The sequence below is a fragment of the Rhizopus delemar genome, genomic scaffold (assembly GCF_000149305.1).
Source record: "Rhizopus delemar RA 99-880 supercont3.2 genomic scaffold, whole genome shotgun sequence".
NCBI lineage: Eukaryota > Fungi > Mucoromycota > Mucoromycetes > Mucorales > Rhizopodaceae > Rhizopus > Rhizopus delemar.
In genome coordinates this window covers 1,370,738-1,389,641 of record NW_027137828.1, presented here as the reverse complement: position 1 = coordinate 1,389,641, position 18,904 = coordinate 1,370,738, and the positions used below count along the sequence as shown (strand labels likewise).

At 33.5% G+C, this 18,904-nt stretch overlaps 7 protein-coding genes across 7 annotated transcripts; 2 read left to right on the top strand and 5 right to left on the bottom strand.

Annotated features, from left to right (window-relative positions):
- Positions 1 to 1,774: 1,774 nt before the first annotated feature.
- On the bottom strand, positions 1,775 to 3,156 carry RO3G_02759 (uncharacterized protein; the record flags this gene model as incomplete). Its single annotated transcript, XM_067657350.1, has 4 exons — positions 1,775 to 2,231; positions 2,283 to 2,868; positions 2,915 to 3,095; positions 3,154 to 3,156. 4 exons carry the CDS (start codon positions 3,154 to 3,156, stop codon positions 1,775 to 1,777), a joined length of 1,227 nt encoding a protein of 408 aa, XP_067513451.1.
- Positions 3,157 to 4,234: 1,078 nt separating this feature from the next.
- On the bottom strand, positions 4,235 to 4,744 carry RO3G_02758 (uncharacterized protein; the record flags this gene model as incomplete). Its single annotated transcript, XM_067657349.1, has 3 exons — positions 4,235 to 4,252; positions 4,400 to 4,411; positions 4,643 to 4,744. The coding sequence occupies 3 exons, from the start codon at positions 4,742 to 4,744 to the stop codon at positions 4,235 to 4,237; spliced, it is 132 nt and encodes a 43-aa protein (XP_067513450.1).
- Positions 4,745 to 6,482: 1,738 nt separating this feature from the next.
- On the bottom strand, positions 6,483 to 6,836 carry RO3G_02757 (uncharacterized protein; the record flags this gene model as incomplete). The annotated part of the gene is made up of 2 exons (XM_067657348.1): positions 6,483 to 6,603; positions 6,724 to 6,836. 2 exons carry the CDS (start codon positions 6,834 to 6,836, stop codon positions 6,483 to 6,485), a joined length of 234 nt encoding a protein of 77 aa, XP_067513449.1.
- Positions 6,837 to 7,037: 201 nt separating this feature from the next.
- On the bottom strand, positions 7,038 to 7,280 carry RO3G_02756 (uncharacterized protein; the record flags this gene model as incomplete). The annotated part of the gene is made up of 1 exon (XM_067657347.1): positions 7,038 to 7,280. The coding sequence occupies one exon, from the start codon at positions 7,278 to 7,280 to the stop codon at positions 7,038 to 7,040; it is 243 nt and encodes an 80-aa protein (XP_067513448.1).
- Positions 7,281 to 7,775: 495 nt separating this feature from the next.
- RO3G_02755 (uncharacterized protein) lies at positions 7,776 to 8,006 on the top strand (the record flags this gene model as incomplete). Its single annotated transcript, XM_067657346.1, has 1 exon — positions 7,776 to 8,006. One exon carries the CDS (start codon positions 7,776 to 7,778, stop codon positions 8,004 to 8,006), a length of 231 nt encoding a protein of 76 aa, XP_067513447.1.
- A 1,411-nt stretch (positions 8,007 to 9,417) lies between these two features.
- On the bottom strand, positions 9,418 to 9,786 carry RO3G_02754 (uncharacterized protein; the record flags this gene model as incomplete). The annotated part of the gene is made up of 2 exons (XM_067657345.1): positions 9,418 to 9,536; positions 9,696 to 9,786. The coding sequence occupies 2 exons, from the start codon at positions 9,784 to 9,786 to the stop codon at positions 9,418 to 9,420; spliced, it is 210 nt and encodes a 69-aa protein (XP_067513446.1).
- Positions 9,787 to 12,145: 2,359 nt separating this feature from the next.
- RO3G_02753 (uncharacterized protein) lies at positions 12,146 to 13,812 on the top strand (the record flags this gene model as incomplete). The annotated part of the gene is made up of 3 exons (XM_067657344.1): positions 12,146 to 12,934; positions 12,994 to 13,651; positions 13,808 to 13,812. The coding sequence occupies 3 exons, from the start codon at positions 12,146 to 12,148 to the stop codon at positions 13,810 to 13,812; spliced, it is 1,452 nt and encodes a 483-aa protein (XP_067513445.1).
- Between the last annotated feature and the right edge of the window lie 5,092 nt (positions 13,813 to 18,904).

Genomic DNA, 18,904 nt, shown 5'->3' with positions numbered 1-18,904 from the left:
TGATAATCTCTAGTATGCATGTGATATAATCTAGTATAAAAATATCTTTTTTCTTTCTTAGCCACCGTTTAAGCTTACAGAGTGGCGTTTATCTAAGGCTTGGCATATTTTTAGGAACAAGAAAGTTTTTTTTTTCTCAGTAAAAAAATAAACCATCTTCTTTATAATAAAATACAAGACTTTCTTCTCATTCTCTTGATATAAAAAATGATTTTACCAAACTATAACTTTGCATATTCTTCGGACTATTTCAGCCTTTTTTGTCATTGAAAAAAACAAAACAAAAAAAAGTGTTCCTGACACGGTTTATTGTTACACGAGATCCATTTTTGACTTACAAATCATCGTTTTGTCTTGTCTGCGCTCTTTTCAAGCAGCAACTTGAATAGAGTAATTGAGGGTATGTCTTTCTGTGTACATGATAACATCTAACCCCGTTGCTTTTGAAGAAGCGTTTTAAAAGAAAGTAAGCTTACAGGTCAAATATTAAAACAAAGCTATTTTTTAGGTAATAACAGTTTTTAAGCCTAAGGGAGAAAAGAAAAAATACCCAAAATGATCTTGTATATTTCCAGTAATAAGTGACGAACTGCATGAGACAATGAAAGGCTTTAAGAGTATAATGGCTTTATACATAGAATTTACAAGAGAAGGAGTAGATTTGTCACTGGCAGCAGGATATCTGCTCCATTCTCTTGTGTTTGATTAGAAAAATAGCCAATCATTTTCTTTTGCAAGTGTTATAGAAGAAAAATATCACTCTAATTACACAACCCATCATACACTTGGGATGCTTTTACCCAAGCTTTGATCGTTCTGTTTATGTAATTGGGTATCTACTGTAAAAAAAGAAAGCAAGATTCAAAGCAAAATACTGATGATAGGCTCCAGAGCATTCCTCTGTAAAAACTGCTCTTCTTCAGTTTCACAGAAAGAATAGTGTTGCATATCAGATTCCAGATTCTGGGTAGCGTAAGCTTGAAGTCGTAATGAAATTTAGGGCCGTCTGTTAGATTAAAGATAATAAGGCACTATTTTAAGGATTGCAACCACCCATCATTTGTTTCTGCTTGTAACTTGCGATCGGTATCAATAATACAATGAAGCAAGTTTGAAGCATTTCGTGTTACTGTTCAAACCAACATGGCTCCGAAAGTTAGTTACAAGAGACAAAAAAAAAAAAAAAAAAATCGGAAAGCAAACAAAGGAACATTTGATATCAAGATTTAAAAAGAATTTGTTCTTTTTTTTAAAATCATTTCACTACTTCTAAACAGAGATGAAAAAAATTATCGACTTCATTTTTTTTTTTTTGCTATTCTTATTGTAATGATATATGATCCTCCTGGCTGAATTCATTTTTTTACAGGAAACAATCAGCCCCATACAGGAACGGGGAACCCTCTTGGCTGGGCGAAAAAAAAAAAAAGATGAAGGGAAGTAAAGGCAGCATCGAGGCAAAATATAAGCCATTATTTCATAACTTTAACCCATGGCGTGGTGAGGCGATGCCTCATTTTACTTTATTTGGAAAAAGATGAAACGTGAAAATTCGTCAGTGAAAATTTTTTATCAATTATGTTCTTGAACGCAAACCAAATCTTTTACTATAAAAAAAAAAGAATGCTTGAGTGCTATATGGAAATAAAAAATGCTTTTTACACACATACACACTGAAAAAAGAAAAAGATGGGATAAGAATAATTGTTGATGCATTAATTCAGCCTGACAAACAAAAATAGTGTAGACACAAATGATAAATAATAGTGTTGTATTAATAATGATTTTGAGAGTAATTGTATTGTTGTTGTTGTTGTTGTTGTTGTTGTTGTTGCGTATAATACGCTTGTTGATTGTAATTGTTATTGGGTCGCACTACTGATACATTACTACCATTATTGTTTTGATAATAAAAAGGTGATGAATAGGCTTGTCCTTGTGCATGCGATATAAGTCCGGCTTGATCGCTATTTACAGATGACAGACTGTTTCTTCTTGCAAATGGTGCAGACAGGTTATTGTTATTGTTGTAATGATATGGTTGTTGGTGATAATAATTATTATGAGGGTATGGGTTATTGTTTGCTGTTAAATTCTCCATGTTTACTTTAGGTAGTGTAGGTTTAGGAAAGGATCGCATTTCGATATCATCTTTCTCGTTACGAACATGTTGAGCTTTCATATTGTTTTCAACTCTCATACGTGCTTGCTTTCTTAGTAACTCTGCAATTCTAGGTAATGCATTGTTAATCAACATATTAGTTACTTACTTTTTTTATTACCTTTTATCCACTTTATGACAGCAATATTCTTTTAAGTTTCCCTGGATATGACACAAGAGTGGAATATAAACAATAGCAGCGATGCATACAAGTATAAATGATATTCCAAATATAAGCACCGAGAAGGCCATTGTACCTGTCATGATTTGCTGAATGATTGTTTTACCCAGAATTTCGTTTTGTATTTTAACTCCGTTCTTGATTTGAATCCAGTGAGGTACAATGGTAATCAAAGTTACAATGTTAATCACTTGTCTCGGTGCTTCTGCTAATAACAATCTCTTCCAACCCTTTAATGTAAAGAAAACAAAGAAAGCAATGGAGTCAATTCTTTTTCTAGAATTATTGATTCTTCTAAATAAGCAAAAGTATTTATAATCCTTGACTGAATAATATCTGTTGGCAATAACTGATGTAAAAGCATAAGAAATATCTCTTGAATCAATGATGCCCCGCGCCTTTTTTATGTCCCAAAATAATAAAATAAATGAAATCATAATTGCGCCCAAGAAAATCCATTTTGAAATCTCTGGTGGAATAGCTGCTCCTTCATTTTCGCTTGATGTACCAATAACAAGTAAAGAGACTGCAAATAATCAATTAATCGTATTATGTTTATGTAACAGGCTCACCTGCAGTCCATAAATCAGCCACATAAACTAAGAAGCCTTTTAAAATGATCAAAAACATAAACATGTAATTCAAGTAAGCACAACAAGAGGGATCATAAAATTCATTGATATCCACATAATCAAATTTGTGATCTTTCACTACTTCTCTTTTCCACTTTGGTCCATTACCACCACCGCAGCACTAATCTGGGAATTAACACAATCAAGATTCAAACTTTTTCTTTTTATTTTCTTTTTACCATTTTGTTTTAAGGGAAAGGAAAGGTTTAGGTTGTTTTTGTTTGAGTGAACAAAAGAAAGGTTGAAACTCTTTTTTTTTTTCACGCATCTTTCTCTTTCTTTTCTCCTTTGAATGTCAGAAGAAGGAAAGATGGCACGAGTTAGATTGACCCATTTACGCTTCTTCATTTCAACGTGTCTATGAATTCTTTATACATCAATTAGAAAATCACAAGCAGATCAATTGATCTTTAGCCACTACTAAGCTATACATACCCCTTTCCTTCTCGTTTTCTTTTTTCTATTATTTAGCCATGTGCACTAATTATAGATTTTTACAGTCCATTTATAGTAAAAATCAAGATGCGCGCCACACAAATTGAAATAATAAGGCACAAGCATTTGCTGCAAACATTTTTAACCCGGGCTACAAAATCAAGATATAAAAGGCAAAAAGATGCTAAATTGGTCAGAAAAGAATTAAAATTATGATTTAAGTTGGGACAATAAGAAGACATCAAGTACGTTTATTTTACTCCTTATTGTCTGTGTGAATTACATCTGTCTTCATCATTAACTTTTCCATGTACAGAAAAAAAGAAACTTTTTTTAGCTTCAAAAAAAAATGCTTCCTCCCTCCTTCTTTTTGCAATGTCTTTTATTCAATGTATCACTTTGGAAGATCGTACATTGAACCAAATAAACTTTTAATAATAAATCATTCGATCTTTTCGATCAAGTGCACGTACTTTATATGTGTTGTTAATATGCTATAATAAGCCACTCTGGCTCAGCGTTGTCAAGTAATTTAGAAACATTTTTGTATATGCTTTCTATTTGACTACTTTGGTTTTTTCTTATCTAATGGCCATCATAGTTATTGCTTTGGTATTATTTTTCTCTTTTACCATAGGCTACATATCTAGAAATAGATATTTTAGTCAAAACCGAATACATATTTCACAATTATCTGTATTTAGTGCAATTTTCAAAGATGATGATTTATTTAAGTTTTCTTGATCTTTTTTTGTAACTGCCTTTTTTTTGTTTCTATCATTAAAGATACAGTTGCCTTAAGGATCAAGATCTTTTATGGAAATTTTAATAGAGCAATATAGACTATAAATAGGTGACTTACTAGTGTGAAAAAGACATTAAAGAGTAAAGGACCAGCATAGACAGATACAATAAATAACCCAGATTTTTCAAAATAACTATTTTTTGGCCAATAAGACATGCCAAGTGAATTCAATGGCTGTGTCAAACCTGCCAACCCCACTATATATAACGAGTTAATATTAGCTGTTTCTTATTATGCTTTTCTTTCTCTTTTTACATAAAATGAAAAAGTAAACTGATAACGTATTATGTTGATTTCTTAATAAAACTGAGATAATGAAGCACGTAATATGAAACACTATGATTGATATGATCCATGGTTCTGTCCAATCAATCTAATATACAGCGCTTATTATTATTATTATTCATCATATTATTCATCTAATTTACAGCATTAAAAAAAGCTAAAGTATTAGAACTATAGCTATTGTGGTTGTCGTTCTTAATTGCTTGTAATATACTGTTTATAATCTCATTTTGTGTTGATGACATTATTTTGATTAAAGCAAAAAAATAAAAATAAAAAAGAAAGCTTTGACACTCCTTTCAAAAGAGGTCACGTGTAATGAACTAAAATCCAATCCCTAAAGGAACCCATACAAAAATGGCTCGTTTTTTGTTTCTTGAATACTTCTTTTTTTGTGTATGCGGATTTTTTTATTCGGATGCCGCATTTTTAGCTGGTCATCATAAGAAACATTTTTTAATAACAGGGCTTAAACCCACAAACAAACAAACAGAAAACGACCATGGAGTTTTTGAACTTGTGCTGCCAGACGTAAGACTAATTCAGCAGAAAGAAATTGACTACTTCGTTAGGGGACTTTGCCCCTTCTTGAATGCTTCTTTTAATTGCTTAAAAAGTGAAACAAATACAGCATTTTAGAAAATAATGTCGTGTTATAAAGAATTTTACAATACAAAGTATACAGAGAACAGCATTTAGGATGCGGCGTTCATTTTTGGAAGCACTGTACTAGACAAATAATAGAAACATTTTGTATTGTATTTGTTGCATCAATACAACTTCAAGTGAAATAATCTATACATGAAATATGTCAATATAAAATATAATTAGGGTTTAGTTTAGTGGATATTGAATATGTTATCGACCAAATAGTAGCTAAAAAATCAAATTAAAGAGGTTCTTTGTACTAAAGTATGCTTAGTTATCTAAGTGAATAAAAAAATTAAAATGTCAAGTAAACTTTTTTTTTACAAATTACAAATCGGAAAAACCATCAAGTTTATTTCTCGCATACGAAGAAACAAAAAAAATCTTTATATGCAAATGGGACAGATTATTTTGACCATATGTAAGTCAATATGCATAATGAAATTAAACAATTTGTTTTGCTTGAGGATATTGACACAGATAGTAATTCTCGTAATCAAAGGATTTACATTTTTGTAATTGCTTTCAAAAAAAGTCCAAAGAGAGAGACTCGATTGCGAGCAAAGAAGCAGCTTCATGTGATGAGCTTAATAACTACTGTTTTGAACTACATCTTCCTTCGCAACGTCTATTATGGCATCTGGGCAAGCTTAAAAATGATAAGTATACTCTTAGGTATCAAACGGTTTTTAAAGATCACACAAGGCACTTGTTGCCTAATTTATTTCCTTCTCTAACTGATAAGCATTCTATCACCCGCTATATAGAAGAATTCACTGACAAGGTATGCCAAGTCAAATATATATCATTAGACATAGCCTGCAGCAGGCAGAGCTTTCATGTTGATTCAAACCTTCAAGTTTTCTGGATTATTGAAATGCAAGAGATTTTCAATCTCAAGAAGTACTATTACAGAAAATGGTATAAAGCAGCAGGCCTTAATTGTCTCAATTATTGGACTCTTCACCAATAAACGAAATCTAAACCATGGCGTTTTTTATGCGGAAACGACCAGAGACCAGGCGCAATTTTTGTCTTCAAATGAAGCAAGACTAATATAGCAAGTCTATTGCGAAATTCAGCTAAATTCGGTAAGATAAAATTCTCAAGCCCTCTTTTTATACAGAAGGAGGCCCACAACATGCTGCTAACGTCAAAGACTCTCGTTTACAATCGAGTTTTTCTGATTATTTATTATAGAACAGATAGCCTCCCCCCTCATCGACTTCATTGTTTGGACAACCATTCGAGCCTAGCACCCTTCCGTTCACACTGAACGATATCAAGACAGCCACCCAGCAACTTTCTTCGAAAAAAGCCTCTGATGTTGATCATCTACGCAAGGAAATGCTTTAACTCATTCAGGACATCCTTGATCCCATTCTTCTCTAGCTTTTCGAACTTTGTTGGAAATGGTCCTACACATCGATCAATTGACGGGTTGTCCAAGTTGTCCCTATCCATAAAAAAGCGATAGCATTGATCCTGGTAGCTACCGGCCCATCAGCTTAATCTTTATCCTCCGTAAGATCCTGAAACGCTGTCTCTATTTATTCTTGATAAACAATAGCCCTACCTTGGATTTGGTACAAAGTGGCTTTCGTGAAACTTGTGGATCTCTAGAAGGGATTGAGCTTGTAGGATGTTAATCCGTTCTTTCATGGTGGGTAGCTTAACCAGTTGCAGCATGTTGTTGACCAAAGAGCGTCAAGAATCACCAAAAATTGAACGCAGACAGTATTCTTGAGTGTTTTCAAATTGAATGATCTGGGACGATATAAATATATTAACGGCCAAACCATATTCGAATTGTGAGTGCACTATTTGTGAATAGAAACAAGCGGCAAGAAGTCTGTTGAAACCTTTGGGATTGATACAGAGAGAGGATAGCTAATTCATTGTTTTCAAGGCTTTAGAAGCATTATTAGTGGCGATCTCTTGCGTATGGAGGTAGCCTCCAGACTTAAAAGGGATATCTAGGTAGGACAAGGAAACTTGACGTTGGATGATAGTATTATAAGAAGAATATTGCAAAGGCTGGGGACTGTCATCAGATATCACACATTTACTAGGGTTCCAATGAAAGATTAATTCGAGACTGTGTTGCTTACAAAGTTGTAAAAGCTCTGCCATTTTATACTTGTCAGCGATGAGGACCACATCGACAGCGTATAATAGATAATTCAATAGTAGACTAGTTGAATAGGGTTATGACAATCAACAAGAGGGCGAGGATGTAATAATTTGGGCAGATTATTTATATACATGGAGTACAGAAATGGAGGCAGAATCGGTCCCTGGAGAACATTAGTAATGGGAGAAAAACAGAACTTGACATTTTCTAGGAGCATCTCGATTTGGACATCATCGAATATGTTTTGTAACAAGGAAAATAGAGACGCTGAAGACATCGATTGCAAAGAGTTCCAAGCGTGTTCACGATTCACAGTGCCATACGCCGACTTGATATCAAGGAATGCAAATACTGGGATAGTAGTATGGTAACGGCGAAGAATATTGCAAAACTCAGTGAGATAAAAAGATTTGTCTACGTTCCTTATACTTTTCTGATGATATACTCCTTTATCACCTGCTACCCCATATCAAGTGGCATTTTGGTCGATCCTAATGGCACAAACTTTCGAAAACAATACTTGGCAGTATTGTTCAAGGTTAGGTGGTACCCTCTATGCTCGTTCCTTTATGAACATTAAGCGTGGGTTCCTGCAAGACAACCTTTTACAAAATCAACCAGCTCCTCACTCTAAACTGCTCTTGATTTGTCGTTCTTCTTTGTTCTTGGATCCCATAACTTGGCTTTCCATGTCCTACTCTGAACGTAATAGGTGTATCCGTTGAAGCTTGGTTGGTTGTCTGGTGTTAAACAAAGCCCTGTCACAAGTGTTCTGACCTCTCTTTCCTAGAAACATGCTATACAATGTCTCGATATGCATCAAAATTTACGAATGTCGACTATTATTGACGATCTTCTGTCTTTCCTTTTAAATTCATTGCCCACTGGCAAACCACATTCCCTTCAGCCTGTTTCCTCTTGATTTCTCCGTTGGTTCATCATATGTCTGATCGTTTTTGAACTCGATCACCTTCATCATCAAAAATTGTCTCGCTCACTTCCACTCTTCCCCGGAAAACGGCTCTTGAATTGGTTGTCACAGAACTCATACGGATGTCTAAGACATGTCTTTCCCTTCTTACTCATTTACTCTCTTCTTATTTTTTCCGTCCTTAATCCCAAAGGATGCTTTTTTTATCCCATTACGGTCCTTTTTGACCTAGATTGAACGATTAAGGTGTATTAAAGAAATGGTGCGCTCAGCTAGGTCTTTTTTAATATAAAAAAAATTATCATGTGTAATGATGAAAAATAAAAGCCGCTATGGATAGTGATCTGGCACAGGTCAATATCAAATATCAAAGTTAGAGCATCTAGCACAGAGTTCAAAAAAAAAAAAAAAAAAAAAAAAAAAAAAAAAAAAAAAAAAAAAAAAAAAAAAAACACTTTTCTGACTTTACTTGATGATGCTAAAACATAAACCACTGGAATATGAAAAGGTGCGTAAAAGAGTTGTGAATGACTGATGTTAGAGAGAATATACATAGATTTGGCGGAATCAGGTTATTCAACAGTTGATAATTGAAAGAAAAAGAAAGCAAGTCGCAATATCGAATCCATAGAGACTGGGATGACTGGAATTATATATTAATGAAACCCATATGGTCAGTGAAGTTATGCGTTTTTTGAATTACCAAGGTAGTGGAATTTAATGAGTGTAGGTAATGCATAAAGTTTGATTACTTTTAGATATTATGAGACTTTATTAGACTATGGCGCAGTTCTATAAAGATATAATGAATAAAAGCTCTCCTAACATATTGTTTATTATTGCTGAGATTGGGTTGAAACGCGCTTAGTGATGTTGTCGACCACGGCCGATGTAGTCTGGTGTTGACGACCTAGAATTGTTTACTCTGTTTTTCTGTGACTTAGATCCGAGAAATAACTATTCAAATAAATAAATAAAATTGAAATAAGATTAGTAGTTATCGTATAAAGCAATAAGAAACTATACTAAAATATGTTTGTTGGTTTTTCAACACCGAATACAATAATAATAAAAAAAGAAAAGAGGCGGAAAAGGAAAGAGAATGAAGCTAGTGACAAAGATGTAGGAAATGGAAACATCAGGGCCAGAGATAATTTAGTAAAGAGTCCATTGGGCTTATGTTCTAAAAAAGCAAACCTTATCGTCTAAATTTCAGTATAATGACGGAAATTGTACTCTGAAGGGCTTTCATTAAGGATCTCATTGTTGGTAGGCTGTTTGATCTGAGAAACATTATCAATCTCTTTATATCCAAGAACAAAATCTATAAAATTGTGAAGTTTTACGACTCGACTACTGCTGGTATCCATTTTAATGTCTTTTTAAGAATCGACAGTAGAGAACAGGAAGGTAGCCTAAATCTCTTACGTGGACATTACTTCAGTTGTAAACAAAATCGTTGGGTTAATTCACGAATTTTTACCGTATTTACTTTGAATGGAACGCTTACGCTTTATAGTATTCGAGCTTAGGAACGTAGAAGAAGTCATAAAAATAGCAACGATGGGAGACATATCTTGCTGGACTTTGCTTGATCTATCCCATACTGTGAGGCAATAGAGCTCTTTCTGGCCATTTTTAAATCCTACGGTCTTGTTTTTCTTACATTCAGCAATTGGTATAACAATTCTAATAAGTTTATAGAGTATGTATATTCTTACTTTAGATGCGGTCTGTGGTGGGAATTAATATAATTTGATTCTATCCTTTAGGTTATGTGAATTTGCATCCTCATTCTTGATAATACAAAAGATACTGAGGTTGTCAAAGCTCGTCTTGATGAAAGCCACTTGTTATCTCATCAATTTATAATAGGCTTATCTGAGCACAAGCAGTCATTTCCTTGTAAAAAATTATTTTGTTAATTAATATGTCGTCTCCAAATTCAATAATGATTCGTAAAATCATTAGAAAATCAGCTCTTGATGATGGGGCGTTCGACTCTATAATACACATCGATCAAAATTTACTGAATTTGTTCCGATGTATCTGCAAGACCCCTTTTTTTAAAATTCTAAAACAAAAAGTTTCATTTTAAAGCTTTATGCAAGCCAGCTTGAATTTAATCACAAGCTCACTCAATTTCCTGACGCATAAAGCGCTCGAATAAATAGCAATTACAGTTGCAACTGTGGTGACAACAAACAAACTTTTCTTTCAACAAATGATACCATCGACCTAAGATGGCATATAATGCATGCAATTTTTAACTAAACGTGGATACAATGACTTGACTATTTTTGATAGACACAGTAGTGAAACTAATATTACGAGTAGCACCAAATAGAATAGCGTATCATTCCCAATCAAGGACTGCAAGCTGATGCCAGTGTTAGCAGGACTTTCTAGTAAGTATGATGATCAATAATATGTGCAAAAAAAAAAGCAACAAATAGAGCTAACTGAAAAGATTATTGATTTGACAGAATAGGCAGAGGCCTTGAATATTTTCCTTTTCCTATTCCTGAGTTTTATTTTGCATTTCAGATAAATCTTCAAACATGTTAAACTGTGGAATATAGCCATGAACACGGCTTATTCATGGATAAAAGGTTGTATTCCAAAGTACTTTATTTATTGGAGGATGGAGCTCATATAAAAATCATGCTTCTTTGCCTTTTGTCTTTCAATACCAAGTTAATTTTAAGAATTTGCTGAAAAATACTATTGATGTTGAGATGGAAAGAAGCTGTTATCTCTTGAACAAATCAATCATCAAGACAAACCCATAGAAAATGATAGACAGCGACTATCATCTAATTTGTATATATTTAGCTTATTGTATGATGCAGATACCAACAAAATTACTTATGCTCATCTATTTATTAATTCTATTTTATGTTTTCTCTCTTTTTTTCTTTTTTTCTTCGAGGTTTGGTTTCTCTTTTAGTTTAACAACTTGTTCGACTTTCTGGAAAATATAGTAGCTTGAAAACTCAGAAACTCTGTCTAATGACTTTTACACCATCTCCTACATTACACTTTTTTTCTTCTTTAAGATTTTCGGTTTTGGTTCCAAAGAAGATTTTTTTTAACTTCCAATTTCCTTATTTATTCTAAGTTGCGTGATGCATCCATTTGAGTCATTAGGTGCAGATCAAAAGCGCAAATTAGGCTTAAAAACCGCAATTGGGAAGTTAACGAAAGCGCGAATGGTGAAAAAAGAAGGTGCGAAATGAAGTTTAATTCCGCAATTTGTTTTGAATATCCGCATATTGGCACCGTGAGCGAAATATTGGCCAATCAATTCAAAAAGGAATAAGGGAAATCGTGGGGAAAAAAATGAACTAGACTAAGAAGTAGAGAATGATGACATTATGTTTACATACAAGATCCCATTACTGTTACTATATATGATAATAATCATGTAGATTGAAGTAGTCTCTGTTTCTATTTCTGTTTCTGTTTCTTAGAATCGATTGTCCCTGTGATTTTACTATAAATGACGATTTGTTTGTCACAATAGAATTTCTTGAGCTTTTATATATATAAAAAAAAAAAAACTAGCAAATAAGACACTGAATACTGATTTAATCAGCGTGTGATTTTGAAAGATAAAATATAAGAAATTCTTAATAATACATCATATCTTGTTTCTTTATTTTTGGCCCTAGTAAAAAAAAAGGAGATTCTAATAACGAAACCCATTTATTCATTCTATAATCCGAAACTGAAATCTGAACTTGACCAATCCCTATCATTGATACCCGCCAATACCCGTAACACCAGCTTTTTTTTTTCTATATAATCAAGGAAAAAAAAAATCTTTTTTCCATATCACTTCTCTTTCTCTTTCCTTCCTCTTTTTTTTTTTTTTTTTTTTTTCTTTTCTTTTATTTTCAAGTGTATCATTTTTCCTTTCTCTCTATTATAATGTCTAGTATAACCGATACAAATTATTTTGAAACCCCAAATACAAGTCAATTTGAACCTTACTTTGTCGACGATCCTATTCCTAGATCAGATTCACCTGATTGTTTACCTATTCATCCTCACGATACACCTTTAAGAGAAGGAAGTAGTACAGGATCCAATGATACAATATCCTCTGATAACTTCTCCATCACTACGCCTTCATCAGATATTAAACCCATTCCTGTCAAAAAGCCCAAAAAGCGATTAAGTAACGTTTTCAGTAATGGATTCTTTGGAAGCATCAAAATGACACCCAGTAACTGTTCTCCAGAAGATCACGATCGACGTTTTAGTGCTGCATCGATTCACAGTTCTAGTTCGGTTAGCAGCAGTGCCAGTAAACTGAGCAAGTCATTCTCCCGACTTTTCCTCAGCACGTCCCCATTCAACAAAAAACACGACATGACTTGTGGTTCATTGGGTATTGTTCCCTCTTTAAACGAAAAATACGGTGATTACGTTAAACCTGCAAAGCGCGCCATGAGCATGGGATCAACCTCAAAAAAGAACATTGCAAGTGGTGCCACTGCTGTGATTCGTTTGGTGCGACACCAAAAAGATGGACGAATTCTGGCTGTCAAGGAATTTAAGAAGCGTGATAAAAATGAAGAGGATGAAAAGACATATGAAAAGAGAATGTTGAATGAATATTTTATTAGCAAATCTGCTTCAAATCATATAAACGTCGTTGAAACTTTGGACCTCGTTAAAGATGAAAAGGCTCGTTGGTGTGTTGTTATGGAATATGTAAGCATTCTTATCTTATACATTAATTGCCCTATCTGATTACATATTTATTTATATAGTGTTCAGGCGGTGATGTATTTAGTCTCTTACATGAAAAGCCAAACATGACATTAGATGAAGCAGCCTGTCTATTTAAACAGATCTTGCTTGGTTTACAACACCTTCATCAACTTGGTATTGCTCATCGTGATATCAAACCTGAAAACCTTGTCTTGACTGCCACCGGTACATTAAAAATAGCCGATTTTGGTGTTGCTGATCTTGTTCAAGGAAATCATTGTAAAAAATGGTGTGGTTCAGAACCATTTTGGTCACCAGAAATGTGGCAAATTACAAATAACGAATATTCTTATAATGGTAAAGCATTAGATGTCTGGAGCGCTGCTGTAACCTATTTTTGTATTCGATTTACACAACTGCCCTTTCACGCTTCCTTTTATACCGGTCAACCTAATGGTACACCTCCTGCTCAAGCTGTTCCTGGTTCACCTGCTTATGTGGCAGCACGGGCAGAAGATGGTGGTGATATTGATTATAAACATTATATAGAACAACGCCAAATATTATCACCAAATAATTGTGACGTTTTCAAACTATTTACTCAACCAGAACGTGAATGTCTCGCACATATGATGGATCCTGACCCTAAAACTCGATGGACTGTGCAAGAAGCTCTTGATTGTCCTTGGATGACTCAAACTGAAATTTGTGAAAATAGTAAACTCTCTAATGGCTTCTATCATACTCATTACTGTGTATCAAAAAAGTAGACTTTTCTTTTTGTATATTATATTTATTGTTATTTTCTATTATGTAAAATGCACCTGTTTTTTTATATTATCATTATTTCATGTAAATTTTTTTTCCTTTTAGATTAAAAAAAAAAGTTTAATAAACTTCAATTATTTCCAAACAAAAAAAAAAAATATAAAAGGGGTTTCTTTGTTTGCATAGTGAAGCATAATCTACAGAATTGCTTTGAAAATTCTAATTTGTTTGTACAAAGATACTCTTGGCACTTGTATGTTTTTTGTATATTTATACAAATTCGCTTATATTTTTCTGCTATTGATGCTTCTGTTCTAGAAATGGATGCATATCGATTGCATACAAACTTTATGCTTTAAAAGCAGAATAAAAATCTATGTGATGAATGTATTTGTTTATAAACAGTTTGTCGCTCCCATATACATATCAGATAAGAGCTTAAACTATTTTACGCGACCCAGAAAGTAACACAATACATGATTCCTATAAAAAACAGTGCGAACGAAATTAGTAAATTACTTTCTCGACTAAAACAAACAAATAATTCATATCAATACTAAATGAAGTTGAATGCTTCAATGAAAAACTGAAATTATTTGTTTGAACCGAATATAAAAAGAGGCATATTGTCCTTCTTTCTGTTGATTTGTTACACATCGTCACGTAAGTAACTTGTATTTAAATTATGTAAATTGCAGGTAATTTAGTAGATCGAATAAGAGAATAAAACATGCAAATGCATTGTGCTTTATAAATAAAAAGCCATTGACCTTTTTTTAATTATGTCCGTTAAAATCCACAAGACAACATGACCCCATATCAAAAAAGGAAGGATGACCCAAGAATTTATTTCTGGCAATACATTCACACTAACAAATATTTTTATATTTCCGACAAGAAAAAGGGATCTAATTTGACACGATACGCGTTACACAACTAAAGGGATTTATCTAAATAGAGCAAAGCATGAGATTAGAGTTTAAAGTGTTGTAAATCTTAAAGAAAATAGTCTTTAAAATAGTTTAAGTATTCTGTGTATATTACAAGGTTAATACACTGTTTAATTGATAAGAATATTGAAAATAACAAATTAAAGCAATTATTACAAGGATTTTAGTATTTAAACTTGTCCATTGTAATCATTCAATAGCTTCTCTCTTAAACGTATTTCTTTCGCTACTAAAATTTCTTTCTTAGTTTTATTTGCCTCTTTCTTATTGCCAAACATTATCAAAAGCAGTTTTTTTTTTTGCTCTTGTTCAGTTTTGCTTGAATGTCTCCATTCTTTTTATTAGTTTGTCTAGTAAATCCATATCAACGCCCGCTTTTTTTCCTAGACGGATTTTACTCAATTCTCAAACATCCGTATTTCTCATCTTTCTCATCTTTCTATTCTTCTTTGTGTCTCTGTTTTATCTTTCTTTTTTTCCCACCATTGACAAAAGATAATCTTGCCATTTCCCGTATCTTGTGTTTCTTCATTATAGTCTAAATCTCACTAACCTCTCTCATTACGAAATTCAAAAGGAATTTTGTAAATAAAAATGGAAATAGACTATGTGTATAGTGAATATCTTTCTCCGTACATGAATTATTTTAGAGGAGGTATTCAAGTATATATTGATTGTCAATGTGAGATGATCCATTCCATTTTTTTTATATCTACTTTAGCTAGCAAGTTGAGAAGCTGGTCATGCGGTAGCGCTCTCGCTTTGTCAAGAAAACCTTAGTTTGGAATATTCAGAAGCACAGCTAAAAGGTGCCGTGAGAATGTATATTTCCTATTTAAATGTAAAAGATAAAAATTAAAATGAGTTCTTTAGTAGCTACTATGCCTCGTAATTGAATTCAGGTACAACTTGGTGATTAATCAAATGAGGTTTGTATACGGTATAAATCTCGAATCTGCAATAACATATATCCATGAAAGAAATGATAAGAATTCTACAACCATTTCTCATTTAACAATAAAATTCTTTAAAATCTCGCTGTATTTGCTTGTTCTTATTGCTCTAATAATCATTAGTATCGCTGTCAGTACAATATAACTAATCACGCGGGACATAGTTGAACAAAGCCTCCAAAGATAGTAATCCGCGTCAAGGTTAGGCATTGGCATAAAAAGCTACCAAAAAACCAACAGACATATAATGTCATTAAGGATATACATGAGAAGTGAAAACTAACTTGAGTTTGATTTAAACGATTGAGATAAACAATTAAAACAAACGAGAGGGATCCTTGAGGAAGCTTTAACAATATTGTTAAAATAAAATATGAGAAATCTGTTCATATAATTGCAGAACAAGAAATGTTTGGCATTGAAGCAGAAGTATAAGTATTCCTTTTATCTTTTTTCCCGTTCTAGATGGTTTAATGGTATTTGCTTATGTAAAGATCATTAAACGGTTTTCATATTTGACCTCAAGTCTTTGCCTGCCTTTCTTCTGGCTGAATTGAATGACTGTTTACATGTTTGCAACGTATAAAACGTTAAAATCAAGGCTTATATAACTTTGCTTTATGCTATGCCTTTCACTAATGTTTAAATTAAAAAATAAATAAATAAATGATAGCTTCAGCAAGCAATCTGGTAGCTTTTAATCACCACTTTTCTCATTTCTAAATAGGATGCTACAAAAGTATATTTTCTATATCATGTCTATGAAGCCTTGTTATTGCATGTAACAAAAGTTTTTCATTTTTTCAATAGCAAGGAGAATGATACAGTTACTTTAAGAAAATATATCTTACTAGAAAGATTTGCAAGTCTGATAATCAAATTGAAGTTAGGATTTTCTTTATTATTGAATTCCATGGTAAAATTCAAAGAACTCTTTGCGTTGAAAAATGACTTATAAACATAAAAATATGCAAGAATTTGGAAATGTGGTCAATACCATATCAACTACAGTAATATAGTCAAACCAACCGTGTTGCTTGAATTTGACCATCACCATAGTTGTATGTTTCAAAAAAAATTCTAGAGTTATTCAACATTTATTTCGGGCTCTTATCCTCAATCATCATGGTATAGTAATCTGTAAATAAAGTAGCACATTTGATTCATTATTTTTGACAAAAGAAATCTTATAACAAAAGAAGGATAGTGGATGATAACCATTTTTCTGCTTATTCCAAAGAAAATATACCTTCCTGAACATTTCAGAGCAACATTGTTTTTTACTATAATGAAAAATAAAACCAATTTTTTGTCATGTCATGGACGTTGTTATCTTACTCTAATACTATACATCAATGCCTTATTTCAAACTCTGATGACTTGAGAAGGTGTCTACCAAGAAAACAGGTACATCCAAACACAGCCGATTTGGATGTTTTAGTGATACAGTGGTTTGCATTTTAAGTTCAAGTTTTTGGAAAATAGAATCCTAATGTTGGCGAAACGATGTCGAACAATGTGATAGATGCCCACCCATGGTATCGCCGATACTTATGCTTTTAATTCGTGTTATTATACTTTGTATCTTATTCCCTCACTCAAAAAAAAAAAAAAAAAAAAAAAAGAGAGAAAGAATATATGCTTAGGCAGAAAGATATAGGGAAAAAAGGGAAAGTTATTATTTATTACAGAAAGGAAAATAAAGCGTGGCTCAGAGAGCATCTATTACATTTTTTTAAAGGTTTTTCAATATTGTTCTGCGTTAATTATTCAAAGCAATGATTAAGAGGCGGTTGCAAGAAGAAGAATAAACAAAGTAATATATGGATAAAAATAAAATTGACAACAATAATCTATGAAAAAAGATAAGGAAAAAAAAAAAAAAACAATAGAACTGTGAACTGATCAATCAAGTTCGTTTTCTTCAGTAAGGTAGTTGTGGACGGATTGCAAAATGGTTTGAAGAATCTTGTGAGGTAAGAATGGCTGACCGTTGAAAATGTAATTCCAGTGTGCTTTCCATAAAAGAGAGAGTTCTGTAATGAGTACCATTTTGCGGTAATAGCCCTATTTTGTCAGTAATTGGCTGAATAGAAATTGAGAGTTGAGAAGACATTGGAAATATCCTGCGTGTCAACGGTGGGCCATAAGAATTCACGTGTTTCACCTTGCCAAGCTGCAAGTTTTGGTGAACATGTGAAAATGAAGTGATCCGCCGAGTCGACAACTACGTTACAAAGTGAGCATATTGGAATGGTGCATTTTGTTGGCAGGAGGCGCTGTAGCAAAGACTTATGCGGAATCCTTTTGTGAATGAATCGGAACAGGATATTTCTTTGGATTGTCGTAAGTGCCAGAGACCAAAAGTCGAGCCAGAATTGCTTTTGAATAGCAGAGAGAAAACGTGATGGAGGATTCAATTGATTGATAGTTTTGCGAAAGATTTTGGTATTAACGTTTCGAAAAATTGTAGACGGAGGAAGTCGAAATTGCAAACAGTTGACCAGAGAGTTGAAGCAAATCCGAGGTATTTCGGTTGCTGTTGGATTGGGGACGGTAACTTGAGGCAGACAATGTTTTCCGAAGAAGTATCTAATGTGCACCCTTCCGGTATTTATGCGACGAAATATTTTATTGACGGCACTACGGTGGTATATGGTAATATCTTCCTGTTGCCTTCGTTGAATAATCTGTAGTTGAGTGTTGAACTGAAATACATCTCGTACTGCCATTTAATTATATATGCTTGAAGATTTGAATAGATTCTCGGGCGTCACAAATATACTTCGGATAGACAAAGACAAACAGACTTGATAGGCAAGGTCCATTTGACTGAGGTCTCGAGGAATGCGGGCCAAAGAGTTGATGAGTTGTGAACACGTATTGTGCAGGTGTCCGGGCGTTTGAGAGCGGCCCTCTGGAAACAAAGGTGGGATTTGATGGTGTTCTGAGTTGCAACTGTTTTGTATATGGGTTTGAAGCACTTTGTTGACCTTAGTCTTTCATTCAAAAGGTGTACCCAACAAGAGCGGTTGAATCCAACGAAAGTAGAGAGCTGCTTGTTGCACATGAGGATCAATGATATTCAGCCCATCATAGCACTCCGGAAGGGTCAGGACATCCCATTTGATGCGGGGGAAAATGGTTTGGTTTAAAAACTTTTACATGAGACTTCTGATTCTGTCGATGTCTGGTTGGGTCACGGGAGCCACCCGGAATAGATACCAGCACATGAAAAGTAGTAAGGTACTGACAATGATGACACGCCCAAGGATAGATAGCGATCGTGTTGAGTGCAG